The sequence below is a fragment of the Dipodomys spectabilis genome, unplaced genomic scaffold (assembly GCF_019054845.1).
Source record: "Dipodomys spectabilis isolate Male_0828 unplaced genomic scaffold, ASM1905484v1 ptg000225l, whole genome shotgun sequence".
Taxonomy (NCBI): domain Eukaryota; kingdom Metazoa; phylum Chordata; class Mammalia; order Rodentia; family Heteromyidae; genus Dipodomys; species Dipodomys spectabilis.
In genome coordinates this window covers 1826187-1847962 of record NW_024870902.1, presented here as the reverse complement: position 1 = coordinate 1847962, position 21776 = coordinate 1826187, and the positions used below count along the sequence as shown (strand labels likewise).

At 36.8% G+C, this 21776-nt stretch overlaps 1 protein-coding gene across 1 annotated transcript in view; it reads left to right on the top strand.

The window, feature by feature from the left end:
- The window catches only part of Ndst3 (N-deacetylase and N-sulfotransferase 3), a 144653-nt gene that overhangs the window by 109225 nt on the left and 13652 nt on the right, over positions 1-21776 (top strand). The window contains exons 7-11 of the mRNA XM_042697588.1: positions 4007-4189; positions 6224-6320; positions 11425-11548; positions 16245-16419; positions 18827-18997. Of these exons, the coding sequence (XP_042553522.1) occupies positions 4007-4189; positions 6224-6320; positions 11425-11548; positions 16245-16419; positions 18827-18997 (750 nt within the window). The remainder of the gene's footprint in view (positions 1-4006; positions 4190-6223; positions 6321-11424; positions 11549-16244; positions 16420-18826; positions 18998-21776) is intronic.

The following is a 21776-nucleotide window of genomic DNA, read 5'->3' as shown; positions in this document are numbered from 1 at the left end:
GAATTAAGTTCAGTCTTACAAGTACTCCTATAATTCTTGCAAATCAGGCTCAATATCAGCAAAAGCAATGCCATCAACTAGCTCACAACTCATTTTGAGTAGCCTGTCTTATCAGAGACATTAGCATTTTTTATTTTCTTTGGTCATGCAGGTAGGAAAGAAGTACTCTATCCCAGAGCAATATTTCTTTTTTTTTTTAAATTTAATTTAATTTTATTTGTGAACATACTGTACAGAGGAGTTACAGTTACATGGGCAGGATAATGCATACATTTCTTACCAAGCATTGCAGCCTCCTCCTTTGTTTATCCTTCACATCCCTTCCCAGCCTCCCCCCTCCCCCCCTAATCCCAATCCTTCTCCTTCCCCCCCCCCCCCCACCAACGTTGTAAAGCTCGTTTTGGACATGACAACTTGTACTTCTCATTGTTGCAACAGGTCCACCTGTATCCTTAAACAACTGGTTTTTCCCCATCTCCTCCACAAGTTATACTGACATCAAATATAGTGAAAGCAGGGGTTATACTGTGGAGGAGGGACATACAAAGCAACAAAGAGATAATCTTATAAATGTGTTAGAAACACATGCATGAAAGAAAAAAAACATTAAAATACACATCTAAGGGTTCATTTTCCTGACATCACATTATCTGACCTTTTCCGCTTGACTCATACATATACTAGATATTACAAATAAGGGAAACCATGGGACCTACGTTTCTTTGGGCCTGGCTTACTTCACTTAATATAATTTTTTCCAAGTTTTTCCATTTCCTAACAAATGGGGCAATGTCATTCTTTCTGATGGAGGCATAGAATTCCATTGTGTATATATACCACATTTTCTTGATCCATTCATCTACTGAGGGGCATCTGGGTTGGTTCCATATCTTAGCTATGGTAAATAATGCTGCAATAAACATAGTTGTGCTGGTAGCTTTAGTGTGGTCTTGTTTGTAAACATTAGGGTAAATGCCCAAAAGTGGGATTGCTGGGTCATAGGGGAGCTCTATGTGAAGTCTTTTGAGGAACCTCCATACTGCTTTCCAAAGTGGTTGAACAAGTTTACATTCCCACCAACAATGAAGTAAGGTTCCTTTCTGTCCACATCCCCTCCAGCATCTGTTGTTGTTAGAGTTCTTGATTTTTGCCGTTCTAACTGGAGTGAGGTGATATCTCAATGTTGTTTTGATTTGCATTTCTTTTATGGCTAGGGATGTTGAACATTTCTTCATGTGTCTATTGGCCATCCTTCTTTCTTCTTCAGAGAAGCTTCTCTTTAAGTCTTTCGCCCACTTACTTATTGGGCAGTTGTTTCTTTGAGGATTTGTTGTTGGGTGGTTTAATTTTTTGAGTTCCAAGTATATTTTAGATATGAGACCCTTGTCCGTTGTATGGCTAGTAAAGATCTTCTCCCAGTCCGTGGGCTTTCTATTGATCTTGCTAGCTATGTCATTTGCCCTGCAGAAGCTCAGAGCAATATTTCTTGTGAGGTCAAATGGTGAGTTCAGATGGTTCAGGTATATTCATGTCACCGTCTATGGTATCTCTCATTTCCCATTTTTTGTTCAGTGCAGATGATATTCAAGTAACATCAATAGATTGACTAATAGATCACTCATAAAAAAATAAAGCAAGAAATCTGAACTAGCAGCTAACTAGGGTCATACATATTTTAATCACAATTGTATTCAAATTTCTTAGAAGAAATATAATTTGAAGTATCATTTTACCATGTTATTATGCTACATTGAAAAATGTGGCATATAAAATAAAGGCTGCCTCTTAAAACCCCTCTGTACTTCTCCTTGACAATAAATTAAAAAAATATATAAAATAGATACCAGGCATCAGTGGCTCATGCCTATAATCCTAGCTACTCAGGAGGCTGAGATTTGAGGATCATAGTTCAAAGCCAGCCTGGGCAGAAACCACTAGAAAACTGGAAGTGATGCTGTGACTCAAGTGGTAGAGCACTAGCCTTGAGCTGAAGAGCTGAGGGACAGCGCTCAGGCCCAGAGTTCAAGCCCCATGACCAAAAAAATAATAATTATATATATATATATATATATGAAAAAAGAAAAGAACTTCTACATGTAAGAATAATATTCATAAGTTTCTCAATTGCCACGGGCTTTGATAACTTTTCAAAGAATAAAAGAGGGACAATAAAAATCACAACAGCGAGGCATGATGGAACATACATCCTAGCATGGAAGGCTGAAGCAATAGGATTGTGAGTTCAAAGCCAGCTTGGACTACACAGCAAGGCTCTTAATATAATATCTCAGAATCACAGAATTGAAGCTACTTAGAAAAATTAGTCAGAAAGGTAAAAACTTGAAAGTCATGTTTCATAACTTTCTAAAAGGGTAAAAATCGTATTTATCAATTCCATGATTGCATCAATATTCTGGTAGCTGTTGAAAATGATCTTCCAAGTATCCTGTTTGTGAAAGTCCTGAGATTTCATAAATTTTCTAGCAGGGTGAATAGAAATCAGTAAAATATTCTTGATCACAGCTGGCTTCAACTGAGAAAGCCTACGTGATTTATAGGATTTATTCCACTGAATACAGGATATTGCTATTTCCTCTTATTCTGAGTTTTAACCAATTATTTTCTTCTATATAATATCCACTCTTAATATAACTTTTTCCCCATGATCTCTACCAATTTATCTCAATGAATTTTTGACATTTCTCTCACCATTTTGATGTGACTGGTTATATTCATTATTATAATGAATAGAGTAACCATAATTACTATGCACTTACGTCTTTATATGTTTTAGAGAAGTACTACTATCATATGAATTATTTTTATTTTTAAAGCAGCATAAATGCCACAGAAGTTGGCTCTGCTATTGAGAATCTCACACAGAAGAATTCTTTCCCCTTATCAACAGCTAACCAACAAGAACTATTTGCATTAGTTAAGGCAGTAACTCTAAAAATGTCCATCCAACATTCTAAACCAAGTTGACTGAATTCAAATTTCTTTTATTATAAAATATTCCCCATATTGTCTGTGCTTTTTTAATGCATAAATTAAATCCAGGTCCGCTGCTTCCATAGCAAGAGTCAATTTTATCTAGTCAAGCATTGAAGACTTTTCTTAAAGGAGATATTTTGTATAAGGATTAATGGCAGATTCAGACTCAGTTAATGTGGAAAAGGGTTTGAGGGTGTTGCTGATGGAGCATAACATTCAGGCCCACATGTTGTTAGTCTAGCTTCTAAGAAATATAAAGCACAGGACATACAGTGAATGCCAATAATAATTCATTGATTATTTATACTCTTTAGCTGGAAATATTACAGCATTAGCCAAATTAAATGGGTTGAGTTTACAAAAAAAAAAAATCTCAATCCAAGGAATGCCTGATGATCCAGATATTAATAGTTCACATTGCCAGGCACTGGTGGCTCACACCTGTAATCCTAGCTACTCGGGAGGCTGAGATCTGAGGATCATGGTTCAAGGCCAGGCTGGGCAGGAAACTCCGTGAAACTCTTATCTCCAATAAACCACTCAGAAATTGGAAGTGGCGCTGTGGCTCAAGTGGTAGAGCGCTAGCCTTGAGCTGAAGAGCTGAGGAACAGCACTCAGGCCCAGAGTTCAAGCCCCACTACTGACAAAAAAAATAGTTCACTTATCATAAGAGTACCATGCATTAATATCTAGGCTAGGCTATTAGTAATTGGTCTTACTGATCTTGGGTAAACAGGTATATGGCAGCTATTAAATTTAAAACTTAGTTTTTGGTTACAAAAACATATTAAAATCCCAGGAAATAAATACTCATTAAAGCTAGCTATATTCTATATTGTGCATTAATAAAAAATTTTAGGACATGTTTGACATCAAAAAACACATTATGGTCTGTAATTTTTAAGAAATCCTAACAGAAGAATTTGTAAGTAATTGTCAGGAACAAAAATAATCTCGCCTTCTTATACTGCCTTCTAGTTTATTTACACTAAAGTTCACTTGTCTTTTTTAGATCAGTATTTTCATGACCCATTTGTCCAACTATGGGAATGACCGGCTGGGATTATATACCTTTGTTAACCTAGCCAACTTCGTGCAGACCTGGACCAACCTGCGCCTTCAGACTCTGCCTCCAGTACAACTAGCTCGAAAGTATTTTGAGCTCTTCCCTGATCAGAAAGACCCTCTCTGGCAGGTAAAATTGGCTCAATAATCAGTATGACTAATCTGAATTACAGACTCATTGCTACACATTGACCCAAATTCTCTGTTCTACACTCTGTTCTACACATTGCTACACATTGACCCAAATTGCCTGTAGAAATTATGGAGTTTTCACTGAAGGATTTAGTGATTGGGATGTTTTGAATCAAGAGTGAGAGATCAGTTTGCACACTGCAACAAGCTAAAAGTGTAGATGATAAACAGATAACCACGTGATCAGCCTGGAACACATCTCCCTTCCTCTAATTTCCAAAAGACATTAAAAGGTTCTCAGACTGATAGTTTACATAACTTGCCAGTTATTATACAAGCATCTTTTCTTTTTAACTATCTTAATTACTAGAAATCATAAAATGTTAGCCATTGCAAAAATAGGCATTTTTCCTTCTCATTTAATACCTTAAAGTATTTGAAATTAAGTACTTGACATTATTACTACTTAAGGGACAAGTTTAAAACAATCTTTTCCAAAACAGTAGCAAAATAACAAAAAATGCAGCTTTATTTTAGCTTCGACTATCTACAGTATTGAATATAAATAAAAAGTGATCCTGTTTACCTGTTCCTAGAACAGTATGACATTACTGTAAAATTCTCTCCCATCTCTCCATAACACATACTTGGTAGTTAAAAATGAAAGGGTGTAGCCAGGCACTGGTGGCTCATGCCTATAATCCTAGCTACTTAGGAGGCTGAAATCTGAAGATCACAGTTCGAAGCCATCCCAGGCAAGAAAGTCCATGAGGCTCTTATTTCCAAAATCTACTCAGAAAAAAAACAGAAGTGGCTTTGTGGCTCATGTTGTAGAGCACTAGCCTTGAGCACAAAGAGGCTCAGAGACAGCACCCAGGCCCTGCATTCAAGCCCCCAGACTGGCAAAAAAAGAAAGAGAGAGAGAGAGAGAAAGGAAGGCAGGAAGGAAGGAAAGAAGGAAGGAAGGAAGGAAGGAAGGAAGGAAGGAAGGAAGGAAGGAAGGAAGGAAGGAAGGAAGGAAGGAAGGAAGGAAGGAAGAAAGGAAGGGGAAAAAAGCTTTATGGGTACATCTTACATAGTGGGTGTTAGTATTTTTTAAGTATCGCAGAACAAAAGCAGAATCCTTAAAGTAGTAATTCACCTTCATTTTGCCCTTTTGCTAACATTTAGTCATTTTTACCATCACAGCCTCTAAAGTTGCATTTTTAGATATATTTTTATCCAGCTTTGAAAGCAGCTCAAAGGAATTGGGTATCTCTTAAACAGTATTATTCTGGCTAATCCCAATCCCTTTGAAGCACAGCAAGAAAGCTTAATATCACGTAGAATAAAAATCTGACACTTTATATTTTTGTTAGTTCTTGAATATCGAGAGTATTATAGGATAGAAGGAAGTGCAACCTCTTCTCAATACACTCATTATATTTTTTAAAGCAAAACATTTTAAAAGCTACCCACAATGGATCATGCCTATAATCTTAATGACCCAGAGTTTGAGTTCGTAGGATCACAGTTCAAAGCCAACCTGGGTAGGAAAGTCTGTGAGAGTCATTTCCAATTAATCATCAAAGAGCCAGTAGTTGGAGGTGTCCACTGAAGTGGTACAGTGCAAGCCTTGAGCAAAAAAGCCAAATGAGAGGTTGTAGCTCTGAGTTCAAGCCCCAGTACTGGAATAAATAAATAAATAAGTGCAGTGTAAAACTCTCAGGAGTAGAAAAGAATTAAAACTTTCAGAGGTCATGAGGCTTTTTACCCAATATAGAAATGTCTCCCCTTTCACACCATCTCACTCTCAGAGATAGAGAGCTATTCTAAAACTTCCATCATGCTACTTCTATGTTTTCAATTATTTTAATTTAAAAAAGAAAACTCTTTGTTTATTCCATTGTTTCCTGGGATTTCTTATAAGGACAAAAACTGGAAATGTTTGCACACAATAAACACACACACACACACACACACACACACACACACACACACACACACACACATACCCACACACACTAATGGATCTCTGTATTCTCCACTTTAGAATCCTTGTGATGACAAACGCCACAGAGACATTTGGTCTAAAGAGAAAACCTGTGATCGCTTACCAAAATTTTTGGTAATAGGACCCCAGAAAACTGGTGAGACTTTTTAATGTTATGTTTAGCAAAACGGTATAAAAATACAGGTGTCTAGATAATGCTTGTCATAATAGGTCTTAAATTTCCTACAAAGCTGATGACTGAATATGTTATCCTCAGACACAATTTTTTTTTGCCTCACCATACATTGTCCACATTTTTGCTGTTGTTGTTGTTGTTTGTTTTTTGCCAGTCCTGTCTCTGAACTTCTTTTGCTCAAGGATAGCACACTACCATTTGAGCCACAGTGCCACTTCTGGCTTTTTCTGTTTATGTGGTAGTGAGGAATCAAACCCAGGGCTTCATGCATGCTAGGCAAACACTCTACCACTAAGCCACATTCCCAGCCCGCACATATTGTCGTTGTTGTTTTAAAGTGAAAAGGATGAAATAGATATTACAGACTTTGAAAACCCAGCAGTCAGTTTGATGGCACAGTTTTCCAAAAATCTTAAATGAGAAACTACCAATAACATTTCTAAAATCAAACTGATTAGGTATTTACAAAGTGACTGGCCAGAGTTGGTCAAAAGTCAATAGGGATACAGAAAAAGTTCCTAAAATGTTTTATAATAAATCCCTTCACGAAATCATCTAATCTTCCTGATGTAATTTATTTGTAAAGTACTTTTTTGCAGAGATGACTATTTTTAAAAACAGTTGAAAAGGTGTATGGCAAGCAGAATTCCTAACTATAAACAAAATGTTATGCTAAGAAAGGTATTTATTCATGCCCAAGGGAAACCTTTTGTACCTTTTTCTTAAATTGCTGCTCATTTTTTCCCCATAAACTCCTTTTTTTTCTGTAAGAATCAGGATCAAAATGAAGCCCAGAGGAAGCTTTAAAATGTCAGACACTTGAGCTGTATTCTACGTGATAAATCATTTGAGGGCCTTTGGATTCACAGAAAACAGCCATACTGCGTGCTAAGGGGATGTGTTGCTCTCCTAGTCTCTCTGGAACTAACTGACAAGACTAAGCAAGCCTATTCACTTTTTTCATAGTGCCATTTGCAAATATCAATCTAAACACAATAGGTAAGACAAACATGTTTCTCCTCATTATTTATCTCACTTGTCATTATCTGTCTAATGTCAAAAAGGCAACCAGGAAAACACAGAAGCTGAAGTTTTTCAGTGATCCTCCTGCCAACACATGAACTGTCACTGCCCATCACATCTCTCTGAAGCCTGGCTTACAAATTTGCCCAGAGATCTCTGTGGGATGCATTCCTCTCAGGCTGTGTTTGACCTAAAACCATCTGAACACCAGGGGTAGATGCAGAGTTACTATTTGCCATTCTAAACTCAAAACCCTAAATGTTTATGTTACTATTTGGATATGGTTTGCCTTTTAAATGAAAACTAATTACAGAAAATGATTACTTTTTTATAGATGTTGATTTTTCCCCCAGACCTATGGAGGTATAATTTATATCCAATCAAATTCACCAATTTTAATTGCACTATTGGATACATTTTGGGGATAGTACCCAGTCGTGTAACCAAACAATTCTGTTTAAAAAAAAAATAAAACAAAAACAGTCCCTCTGTGGTCAATACCCCCAGATACAGGCAAACACTTCCTGCCATTGTAGCTTTACTTTTTCTAGAATGTCACATAAAAGAAGCATCTGTTGTATAATCTTTTGTCTTTCATTAACATAATACTTTTCAGATTTCCCCATATATATTTATGACTCGATACCAGTATTTTTGCAAATAGATTTTTTTCAATTTGACAAAAATAACTCCTCATCTAAAGTTCCATTGAGAATTAAATAGCCTTATTTTAACTTTAATTTTGTCAAAAGTATTTTTCTGGATAATTTTGCATTGATTTCTAATTACTTGGTTATTTAAATATTTTTCAATATGGAAACTAACAAGAAGTATAAAAACTGAAGCTTTATAGGTAGTTGGTTAAATAGATGTGTCTGTAATTATGTAGTGGATTTACCACGGTCAAAATAGATATATACAGAAGAGTTTTTTCAGGTGAAAGAATATGTATAAAGATGGAATTTTTCAAAAATCACAATTTTATTTTTGACAACTAATTTTCTCACTGACTTCGCAAAATAATTAGATTATAATAATTTTTCCCTTTATCCTAATTTGATATAATTCTTTTTTTTTGTCAGTCATGGGGCCTGAACTCTAGTCAAGGCTAGCACTCTACCACTTGAGCCACAGCACCACTTCCAGTTTTCTGTATTTTATTGTAACTAAGAGTCTCGTGGACTTTCCTGCCCAGGCTGGCCTTGATCTGTGATCCTCAGATCTCAGCCTCCTCAGTCGCTAGGATTGCAGGCACGAGCCACCAGTGCACAGCTTTGATATAATTCGTAAAGGTAGAATTCATAGAAGAATATTTCAGAATGCATTCTAAAAGTTCAGAAAAGTTTATTTTCTTTTTTCACATTATAACAATTGTGCATCATATGCCCTTAAATATTTATTCTTTAAAGACCATATGCTTTTCTTCAGGGTTTATTTGTGTTTTACTTCTGTAGCTGAGAGATAGACATATTTCATGTATTTATTTTGTTCTAAATTTTATCTCAATAAAGTTCTTTTTAAAAGCATCTTGCATATATTCAGGTATGGTACTACTTAGCTAGAACTTCCACATAACTTATTTACTCAGCCCTTAGAAAATCTTCATAGCTCAGAATTTTCTTCCTTATCACACAAATGAAAAAAGTTAAAGACTTAGAAAGGTTCAAGTTCACACACCTGATGAAGTACTGAAAATAAAACTCAACCCTAAAATTAACCTGCCTCTGAGAAAACATTTCTACTCTAATTTACTGTGAATTTCCAAGTAATGAAGAATTTTTCCCAAATAAGGTGTAAATATTTTTCCACAGTTCTTCTAATTCTTTGATTTTCAAAAAGATGGCCACCATATCAGCAGCATGCTCATCACCAGAGAACTTACAAGAACTGTGAATTCTTGAGACACATCAGCCTGCTGAATCAGAAACTCTGGGCTAGGTAGGGCCTAGCTACCTACGTTCTAAAAGATTGTCTAGGCGACTCTGAAGTAAATACACAATGAAGTCCAGCTTGTGAAGAACACTTTTTACTCATACATCCTGGTGTTTCCTCTCATACCATTATCTATTTTTTTGGGGGGAGGGTCCGGTCGTGGGGCCTGAACTCTGGGCCTGGGCACTGTCCCTCAGCTCTTCAGCTCAAGGCTAGCACTCTACCACTTGAGCCACAGCGCCACTTCCGGCTTTTTTCTTTTTGCTTATGTGGTGCTGAGGAATCGAACCCAGGGCCTCGAGCATGCAAGGCAAGCGCTCTACCACTGAGCCAACTTCCCAGCCCCTCATACCATTATCTATTATTGGAGACAAAGTCTCATGCAAGGCTCATATAACCCAGGAGCACTACCTCTTTCAGTTCAGGTTTAGACAATATTGCTGTTAGCTGGGAGTCATTTTAACAAATTTCCTAGTGTATAGAGAGATCTAAATACATTACTAAAGAGAGCTTAACAGAATAATAAGAAAATTCTAAATTCTGTGCAAATGATATCATAACATTACTGTGAAATTAGGATGCTATATTTTCCAAGTGAGAGGAATATTACAAGGCCATGTCTGATTTGCTATTGCTATTATATAATTATATAATTGAAGAGCCTGCTCTGTCAAATTGTAAAGTAGTGTAAATCACAACCGTGGAGCAGAAAATGAGACAGACTAAGCTACCTAGCAATTTAGGCTAATGAAAACACTGATTTTACAGCCTGTGACACTGCTCACGTTATTCCTCAATAGTCACAAGTCTACATAGGCTCCAATGGCATGCCAGTCTCACTAATAAATGATAATGCTACATTATGTCTCTAAGGAGCCCTGCATCTTGTATATACATTTTTCTAATTTGGGGAGGAGAAGGGAAATAACAAAATGCTGAAATAAGCATACAGGTTGACCCATTGTAACAATGAGATGGACAAGACACTATGTTGAAAATGAACTTTACAACTTGATGGGGGGGAGTTGGGAGATGGGGAGGGAAGGGATGGTAGGGAAAAAAACAAAGGAGGAGATAACAATGTTCTATAGGAAATGTAACCTTACTCGTGTAACTTAACTCGTTACAGTTACTCATGTAACTGTCACCCCCCCCCCCCGTACAGTAGCTTTACAATAATATATGTATATTAAAAAAAGATGCTACTTTCCTGCAGATTTAACCATTTAAACCATTTTGACACTACTTCTTTTTTTTTTTTTTTTTTTTTGGTCGGTCATGGGGCTTGAACTCTGGGCCTGAGCGCTGTCCCTCAGCTCTTCAGCTCAAGGCAAGCACTCTACCACTTGAGCCACAGCGCCATTTCCTTGACACTACTTCTTAAGTAGTGTTAAGTATACTCAAGTTTATGCGAATGTGTTAAAGGATTAAATTCAGTCTTGAGTCTAATTAGTTTTTTTCTTTTTTTGTATGTTTTTTATTGTAAAAATATTGTACACAGGGGTTCCAGTTACATGAGCAAAGTAATGAGCACATCTCCTGTTGAGCATTGTTGCCTTCTCCTTTGTTGTGGAGGTAGGAGGGAAGTGAGGGGAAACAAAGGAAGAGGCAACAATGCTCTAATTAGTTTTGACAGGACTCAGTAAGAGCTTTACAGAGCATATGTATCAATTTTGATAATTTCATATATTAAATAGTGATATGTTTTATTGATATAGTGGTTTATTAGCATCATGACATCTTCTCGTACTTATATCTTTTCATCTTCAGAGAAAACCTGTGAAATAAACAAAAGAGGTGATTTTTCCATCTAGAAAACTAAAGCAAAGAGAGAAGTGAAAACCCAAAGTCACAAGGCAAAGCCATGACTGAGCCAAGATCCCAAGTCAGTCCTTCTAATTCCTGTACCAAGCCACACTGCACACCATTCAATCTTTATTTTTAACAACCTGTTATTTTTAAATCTCTGGTTATCTATTCAACTTAAGTCATGGAATATTCATAATAAATCTGTTTGGATCATGGTAACATTAATTTATTCATAACTTTAGAATGCTAATACTCAGCACTTGTCTTTTTATTAATTTCTAAACCTCTGTTGTCTTTGCAGGTACCACTGCTTTGTATTTGTTCCTGGTTATGCATCCTTCCATCCTTAGTAACTCCCCCAGCCCAAAAACCTTTGAGGAGGTACAGTTCTTTAATAGAAATAACTACCACAGGGGGATTGATTGGTAAGATGGGTTATTAGTATAAATCTAAAAGTATATGTACTGTGTACACTATAAACCTAGTGATAATATTTAAAAGCACATAGTTTATAACTATGGATAAAATTTGTCCTCTATGCCCTGGAAATTCGTTGAGTGACATAAAGGAATATAAGAGTCATTCACTACCAGCCCTTCTCAGTTCATGAAAGGATTTATTGAGAGGCCCATGTGTAATTTCAATTGGCCTTAATTATCTTTGATGGTAATTATAGATGGGAAGTCAGAGGAATAGCCTAATACCAAAATTTCATTTTTCTCTACTCACAGAAATTCATTTGCCTTGCCCCTGAGCACTTCTCATTTGACAATGCTGTGACCCACATGTATAATTTTTTATTACATAAAAGGCAATTAAGACAAAGTAAATAGAAACATAAGTATGTTTATATTTCATCAGTAATTCAAACTATTAAAAAGCTATTAGCAATGTGTAAAATTTAATTTTTGCCTTTCCACTGAAATTAGAAATATATTAAGCATCCAAAGAAAATAGAGTAAAGAAAAAAATGAAGATATAGACAAACCATACAGTAGAAATGGATGTCACAAACCCACATGCTTATCATAGTATGTGTCTAGAGGCATTCTATTAATCCAGAACAATGTGGCATAAAAAGGTTTGATTCTTACAATATAAACATATTTTGCATTCAGTTTTGCATAAGGAGCATGTACGTTACCCTCCATTGTCAAATAGCATGGTCTCAATTTTAGTAGAAGTAACAGCCATTTCAAGGGTTGCATGTGGATAGTGTGAGTTGAAAGAGAAAGAAATAGAATATAATTTGAATACCTACTAAGATTTATGTATATTTCAGTTGTTGTATAGTTTACAGTACTGCCAGTTCTTTCCTAGTGTGCTTGATATTGATTAACTGTGGGTTATTAAATAACAGTGGGGAGAATCAAGAAATCACCACTATTTGACTCTTGACTCTAATTTTAATTTATATATATAATTTTATCCTATCATATCTAAATATGTATATGTGTGTATATATAAAGGCATATAAAAACATATTTACACAATACATATATGTCTAAATATGTGCATATATTTAAATATGTATATGTGTGTATAAGTACATATATATGTAATAGAATAAAATCTTAACATCCAGACTAGAAGAAATGATTAAAAACTTCTTTGGACATAGAAGCAAGTAAGTCTCTGGGACTTAATAATTATAGGCATAATCATAAATTGTATAAATTTTTCATAAATTGTATCAAATAAGAACTTTTTGTTCACAAGCCAGGAATAGTATATATGCACTACAATAATAATAAGTCCTTTAAGCAATTTATAGGAGATGGTATAAGTAAATATAAAGCAGAAGTTCAATAAGATTTTAAATATAGCTCACTAAAACTTCCCTAAGTCCTAACACTTTTGATTGACAAATTGCACATCTTAAAAGGCAGTTAATGCAGATAACAAATAATGGAAACTGCAAATGTCAATTTTCAACAGTAATTGCTGCTTTGCTCTCAGTCACATTAAATGTATTCACAGCCAGACTGTGAATACAGCTTGGCCTCTCTGGGAAGCATCAGCCTTGTCTGCTTCCTTTTGAAAGCAAGATCCCACAGGGTTGAAGGTTAGGTGCCTCAGAGGCTCTAGGGACATTTGAAGAATTACCTCAGGAATAGTTAATGTGGCTGCCTAAACTGATAAGCAGCCCTAAGCATGAACCAACCAGGAAACTGCATCTTTGACAAAAATCTCCAATGTTTGCAATCAGAAGCTCTCAGAAATAAAAGAATATTTGATTTATGTGTGCATGTAAGTTTTATGTATCACTATTTTAATTGCACAGGAGTGTTGTAGATAGTTGAGTGGTCTATGGAAAGCTGTTAGATCCTGTTAACATTGAAGACTCTACAGACGTGACTGGATTATGAGCAAAAATCAATTAAAAATACTTAAGGCTAATTACAATCATGAATAAATTTTATATACCACAAAACTCACTTCTTTCAACTTGAAAAATAAAGCTGAGTTGTTACATGTTATGGAAGTAGCAAAGTTTAGGGGAGATCGCACTTACTTGTAACCCTCAAATGATATACCCACTCTATAATGCTTGCATGGTTCTTTGCATACTTGAATATTCAATCTCCAAAACAAATATAAATAAACCTACTTTGGGAAATATCTGGTCCCATCCTGGAAATTCCTAAATTCCTTTTGTTTTCTTTCTTGTTGATCAAACATTTTTCAAGTGTCTCTAAATTTCAACCCGCATGCTAGAAAAATGTGAACATACAGACAAACAAAAATTGATATCAAGCCGGACGCTGGTGGCTCATGCCTGTAATCCTAGCTACTCAGGAGACTGAGATCTGAGGATCGCTGTTCAAAGCCAACCCGGGCAGTAAAGTCCCTGAGACTCTTATCTCCAATAAACCACTAAAAAAACGGAAGTGGCGCTGTAGCTCAAGCGGTAGAGTGTTTGCCTTGAGCTGAAGAGTGCAGGGACAGCACCTAAGCCCAGAGTTCAAGCCCCATGACCGACCAAAAAAAAAAAAAAACCTGACTCACATTCTCTGCAAGCCACTGAAGCCAGGCAAAAATCTACCTGCTACAGGTCCAACATCCAAACAACTTCTAGAGATCCTCACAGACAAAACTACTCTGGATATAAAAGACTTCTGGGATGTCAAGGCCACTTTTAGAAGCTGAAAGTTGTCTAATGTTTTAGCATACCTCTACTCTCTTTTTTGTGATTTTTGGGGGCCCTTCTCAGAATGTGGATCAACTAGGGTACCGCTCTTGAACCCAGAATCAGCTCTTAAAGAAGAACCTGAAATGAGTCACAGAAATCTAGGTATAGAATGCACAGCAGAAGAGATAGCAAATCTAAGTCTTCCATCTGAAAGGATGTCAGAATGCCCTGTTACCAGTCATGCAATGCCCGGAGGACATATAAAAAGATTTCTTTACTTCTCTGAGTCTGAGACATCACCTTGTGGCAACAGTTCTATTTCACAATGTAGTAACAACTGGACTCCTACCAGGAATTTTATAATGTGCAATGACAACATCTCACAGTTCAATACTGTGAAAATAGCCATGATCTTTTGGCCAAAAGCAAACATGCCATCAAAAGAAGTCATCCCATGAATTCTAATGATTGTCTTGGTTGCCAGAAGTCATGGTGGCTTAATAAACTGAAGGGGAAGGTGTTAACATTATTATAAAGTCTAAAAATCCTTACAAGTGAATTTGTATAGTTCTTCTATAACAAAGCAATTTTTTTTGCTCTAAAAGATATCCCTTCAAGCTCCAGAAATGCATATTACAATATGATTGTTTCGTTGTACCTGACAACTGTTCTGCAGGTAGAATGTTAAGCACAACACTTCATTTCAGGGCTTGAGCCTACAGGTGTCCGTGCCTGTGTGTTTACTGCCTGTGGTCTGAAGTCTCAGCACACTTAAGGATGGCCTTGGATTTTTGATAAGCTTTTATAATTTGAAATATATATGTACTTTTCAAAGCTTTCTGTAATTTTTCTGAGATATAAATAGCTCTGTATGAAAACATTTAAGCAAAGAGATATGCTCTGTTCTTTGACATTCCATGATTAAATATAGAGTTAGCACAGCACACTCATGGAAATGAACTTGTTTTACTGTGACTTACAAAAACTGCCTAAATTTTATTTGATTTGGGCACTGGTGGTTCACACCTATAATCCTAGCTACTCAGGAGGCTGAGATCTGAGAATCACAGTTCAAAGCCAACCACGGCAGGAAAGTCTGTGAGACTCTTACCTCCAATTAACCACCAGAAAATCAAAAATGGAGCTGTGGCTTAAAGTGGTGGAGCATTAGCCTTGCAAGGCTCAGGAACAGTGCCCAGACCCTGAGTTCAAGCCTCACAACTGTCAAAAAAAAAAACAAAAAGTTGAACTGAATATATTCTTTTTGTTTTTCTGTTGGTGGTGGTGGTGGTAGTGTGTGTGTGTGTGTGTGTGTTTGTGTGTGTGTGTGCGCGCGTGCGCGCGCACGTGCATGTGCGAGTGCATGAGCATCAGTATGATGGCTTAAACTCAGGACTTAGAGTTCTTGCTTAGCTTTTTCACTAAAAGCTAGCACTCTACCATTTCAGCCACACCTCCACTTCTGTCTTTCTGCTAGTTAGTTGAGATAAGAATTTCACAGCTTTTCTGGTTAGCTTCAAACCACCATATTCAAACTTCAGATCTCAGCCTCCTGAGTACCTAGGATTATAGGAGTGAGCCACTAGAGCCTACCTATGTCCTTTGTTGTGATCAATTTTTTATTTTTCTTGGAATACTTACATTTATATCTGTATGGTATTTCTGAATTTAAATACATTTTATGGTTTGGTTATTATGGCAATTGTGATCACTGTGTCTATACTTTTGTTATCACATATCTTTTTTTTCTGTTATTAAGAAAAATGAAAAATTATTCAGAAAAAGGATTTCCAAATCCATTATTAATGTTCTGCACATGATTCCCTTGCTAACTATGGAGAAAAAACATCTTTTTAAAAAAGGGTTTTATTTAGGAGATAAATGATTTTGTAGAATACCTAATGTCTTCAGTTAGCAGGATAATGTCATTAGACTTAAAATGTCTTTAGTTAATCAGTCTTATTTTGAGAAAAATATTCATTTTGTAGGTACATGGATTTCTTCCCAGTTCCATCCAATGTCACCACTGACTTTCTGTTCGAGAAGAGTGCCAATTATTTCCACTCAGAGGAAGCTCCTAAAAGAGCTGCTTCTTTGGTCCCCAAAGCCAAGATCATAACTATTCTCATTGACCCATCAGACAGAGCATACTCCTGGTACCAGGTAAGGAAAAGACAGAACACATCAGGGGAAAGAAATGCACTCGAAGGGTTCCTTTTAGTTATACCCACCATCTTGAGTTTTAACAACAACAAATATACCTGTATAAGCCTTATCCCTGAATAAGCCCAATTTCTCTGTAGTTATAAAGTTTGTATTAATTTGGTCAATTTATTTAATAAATTATTCATGCGGTAAAGAAATTAAACTGATACGTTGAATTGAAACCCCTTTATACAGCTACTTTAAATAATTTAAAAATTGTGTATAAAAAATAAAGCAATTGCAATGCATAAAGTAGTAGTGTGTTGCTGGGCACTGATAGCTCAAACCCATAATCTTAGCTACTCAGAAGACTGAGATCTGAGGATCATGGTTCAAAGTCAGCCCAGGCAGAAACTCTCTTCTCCAACTAAACACACACACACACACACACACACACACATTTTTGTGAAGGTACATGCCTATTTCTTTAAAAAGTAAATGTTTTAATAATTTAGAGTCTTTTTATTAGTCAACTTTTTGTATGTGCCATAATGACATGACAGCAAAAATTCAGCAGCTGCGTGTTTTATGGTCCTTGTTGTAAGTCTGCCATTGTATTACAAGAGTGGCTGTGATGATCTGTGTCTCAGGAACTCTATAGAAACTGAGTGTAGACCACAGGATGCTGACCTCAGCTCTCAAAGAACTTAAGTAATGTTTGTACTGAAGAATCAATTTAGTAATAAAGCATATACAAAAATTATTCCATCCTGAAATCCCCTAACTTGTCTAAGCATACTCTTTTCCTCATATATTTATTTTCATTATATTCCTGATGTTGGTTTGAACGTAGCATGGAAACCATCACTTTGATACAATTACAAACTTTAATTATACTCATAAAACATATTTTTTACTTTAATAAACCATGAATAATAACCAGGAAAAAAGAAAAACCTCTTCTAGTCATTTTCATTGTTGCTGTACTAGGGCTGGAACTCAGGGCCTCCTTGTTGTTCTTTGAATTCCCTGTGTTCTTAGTGACTCATGCAGCTCAGATCTCCACACCGATGTGAATTTAAACAGCTAATTTCATGATCATTATGATACTAAGGAATAAAGTTCCTCAGCATAGAAGTCTTCAGCCAGAGTAATAGTCCCAGGGTTCTCAAGTGAAAGAACAGAGGTTCTGTGTCAAGGACAGAGTGGCGACTGATCTCAATAAAATCCTAGATGGTACATAGGTGATAATCTAAATAATAGGAGTGGAGACACCCTGGAAAGCTAAGATCCAGAGAAACCAATAATTCCACCCTAGTTATTCATGCCAAACATAAAGCCATCTTTTAAATAAAAATATACATCAACTTTCATTCTGGCAGATTTGATTTTTGTGCCTTTTACCTTTTCTGTCAAGTATCTCAGAGAAAAGAGAACGAAGGTCTAATTGACTCAAAAAGAGAAATAAAAATTGGAGCATGGCAACCACTTAGCCCCTGAAAATTGGGAATTTACAGAAAAGGAGGTTTCAAGGCTAGAAACTAACAAAACAGCCCAAATATTAAAAATAAATCACTCTCCAATGGCAAAATGCAAGCCTTAACAAATGTACTAGAGTTTGTAGTACAGTAATTTGAATCCCAATTGCAGCAAATTTGCTATTCAACTAGATGTGGTAAACATCCACAATCTCACCACTAAGCCTGAATGTTTATTGCTCAATTTAAGGAAAAAAGGTGATTTTTTTTTCTCTTAAACCCATGGGCCTGAGCCTGAGCCATTATGAGATACTTTCAGGTTTGGATTGCTGCTTTCTACATTTTCTGTATAATAAATTATTCTTATTCACCACAAAGGTTACCATTAGATAAAATAATCTTGGCTTTTAGATGCTAGGGTATGATAAAAGCTGTGGATTTCGGATAATGCGCATGTCAAGAGTTTTCAGTAGTTTCTCCATTTATAATAGCTGATAGGGCTTTTCTAATTTAAAACTGTGTTAGTAGGTAGAGCAAGAGCTAGTAGAATGCTTGTGTATTATGGATATTCATGGAACATGATAAATGATTTGTTTCTGTGCCAAAAAGGAGAGAGCTAAGCAGCTTTCAAAAATTTACTTCCAGAATAAAATACAGACAGCAAGGAAACAACTCTGTGAAGTTGGTTAAAGAAGCTTATAAAAAAAAAAAAAGGCAGTCTCTAATATGTAAATTCTTTTAAAAAATATACTCCAAGTGTCATAACTTTAAATTTTGATGCTCCAAGCGAACAGTTTCACCCTTTATTAATTTCAAAACAAATAGCTCTCCAGCAGAGAGGACTCCTTCCTTTCGCTCTGAGTCTTGTCACACACACAAAAAAATTGGTTTTTCATTATTTATGCCTCTGGTTCAAGTCAGCTTAGTTTGCCGCCTTCTCCTCACAGCACCAGCGATCACACGAGGACCCTGCGGCTCTCAAGTTTAGCTTCTACCAAGTCATCACTGCTGGGCCCCGGGCACCGCTGGAACTCAGAATCCTACAGAAGAGATGCTTGGTCCCGGGGTGGTATGCCAGCCACATCGAGAGATGGCTTGTTTATTTCCCCCCATTCCAGGTACAAGGCAGTAAGAATTTTCATCATGTAACAACCTCATTAAGTTGATGATTTTGCCTCAAGGACACAGGGAGTTTTAACTCACTAAACCATTACTCACTTCTACACATTAGTTGTAAATAATGAGACTGTGGCAAAGAAAAATAGGCAGAGGGAAAAAAATGGTTTAATTTTCTTTCTAAGAGTATTTCAGGATAATTCTCCCTGCTCCATTTTCTAGTGCAAGTCTTTCCTTGTAGAGTTTCAGAAGTTTCTAATTTCTGATACTTATTCTGATGTTAATAAAGCTTGAAAGGACAACTTTTCATAAATCCCAAGTTTTTGGGTTTGTTTTTTTTTTCCCCCTCAGATTCCTAGCTTCTCTTCTACTCAACATCAAGTTAGAATACAAACTCAGTCTGAAAGTGGCGCTGTGGCTCAAGTGGTAGAATGTTTGCCTTGAACTGCACAGAGGAATAACGCGCCCAGGCCCAGAGTTCAAGCCCCACAACCAACTTAAAATAAAAACAAAACAAACACAATGGAATTCTATGCCTCCATCAGAAAGAATGACATTGCCCCATTTGTTAGGAAATGGAAAGGCTTGGAAAAAATTATATTAAGTGAAGTAAGCCAGGCCCAATGAAACATAGGTCCCATGGTTTCCCTTATTTGCAACAACTAGTATATGTCTGAGTCAAGCAGAAAAGGTTAGATAAGGAGATGTTGGGAAAATGAACCCTAAGATATGTACTCAAATGTTTTTTTTTCTTTCTTGCGATTGTTTCTAACACATTTATAAGATTATTTCTTTGTTGCTTTGTATGTCCCTCCCCCACAGTATAACCCCTGCTTTCACTGTATTTGATGTCGGTATAATTTGTGGAAGGGAAGGGGAAAAACAAATCATTTAAATAGGAATACAGGTGGACCCATTGCAACAATGAGATGTACAAGTCGTTATGTTGAAAATGAACTTTACAACTTTCATGCAGGGGGGCGGGGCAGGGAGGATGGGAGGGAGGATGGGAAGGGATGGGAAGGGGAAACAAAGGAGGAGGCTACAATGCTTAATAAGAAATATACTCATTATCTTGCCCATGTAATTGTAACTCCTCTGTACAGTATTTTCACAATAAAAAAATTAAAAAAACAAACAAAAAAAGAATACAACTCAGTCCATACAATGGACTCTATAAGCAATCCAGTGACAGCAGATGTACTAAAGCTTTGTGTACTTACATCTAAAACCATGCTGTCCAGTATAACAGCTGCTACCACATATGGCTAATTAAACATATTAGAATTGAGTAAAAGTTAAGACGGCAATTTGTTGACATTAGGTATAGTTCATATGTTCACTAGCTATGTTAGATATAGAAATTGCAGGATACATCCATTATTGAAAGGAGTACTATGGTAGATTAGTTCTAGTGTAGATAAGGAGCAAATACTAGAAGAGAGATATGAGGAAGAATTACATTACAGAGGGCTCCATTAGGAGACACTAACATTTCGCTGGGTCCACCATCACCAGAATCACAAATTCTTCCCGCATTTCCTGAAGAATTTTCTTTTGGGGGGGGGGGGGGGGAATCGGTCGTGGGGCCTGAACTCTGGGCCTGGGCGCTGTCCCTCAGCTCTTCAGCTCAAGGCTAGCTCTCTACCACTTGAGCCACAGCACCACTTCCAGCTTTTTTCTTTTTGCTTATGTGGTGCTGAGGAATTGAACCCAGGGCCTCAGGCATGCAAGGCAAGCGCTCTACCACTGAGCCACCTTCCCAGCCCCTCCTGAAGAATTTTCTATCCCCATTAAGGTTCTCTTTGAATCTTGTCTTCTCCATGTGGTTTACTGAAGAATTTCTTCAAACTATGTAGAGTTTCTATAGAATTCATTTAGAATTTCTTCAAACTGTATTGGAAGTTCTAGGCTAGAGGCCCCTCTCCAAGGGGTTACACATATCAGGTCTGGTCACTGGCTCGAATGTGCCAAACAGTACTACTTGAAGAGAAAGATTTATTCTACAATAGAAGCACACTGTGTAAGCATGTCCAGTACAGACTTGAGTTTTAGGTTTAAACAGAGGAAGAATTGGGACACGGGAGAGAGAGATGCATTACAGGTAAATAGCTCCAGTCACAGATGTCATCCCCTTGATCTGGTTGATCAGTATCTGAGGATCATTAGGCAAGCCAGTGGCTGGTCAAGACAAGAAAGACATTGTTGTGTATGGGCCAGTTTCAACTCCTGTCACAAAGTGTTTTTTGTCAGTCCTGCCTTCCTCAATTCCAAGGTGGTTGCAAAAGGGACTGCAGAGAGAACAGCTCCAAGCACAGGCATATAAAATGGAGGCAGAGATGCCAAGCTGGTCTCCTGCTCTTAGTGATCATCATGGGCATTTGCAGGTGCAAGTGAGGAGACAAAACAGTTCAAATACCCATCATCTTCCTGATTGAACTGTGAAGAAAGACAAGTTCTCTGTCTATTATAGTTAGGCTTATGATCCTTCTTTTCTTTAATAATTTTTATTGTAAAAATAGTGTACAGAGGGGTTACAGTTACATGAGTAAGGTAATGACTACATTTCCTACTGAGCATTGTTACCCCCTCCTTTGTTTTTCCCCTACCATCCCTTTCCTCCCCACCTCCTCAACTACTCCCTCCCTCCCCCCCACACAAGTTGTAAAGTTTGTTTTCAACATAGTGTCTTGTACATCTCATTGTTACACTGGGTCAGCCTGCATATAATCCTTCTTTTCTTTAGCCCTCCTCCTCAACATGACTGAGGGAATTCATCGC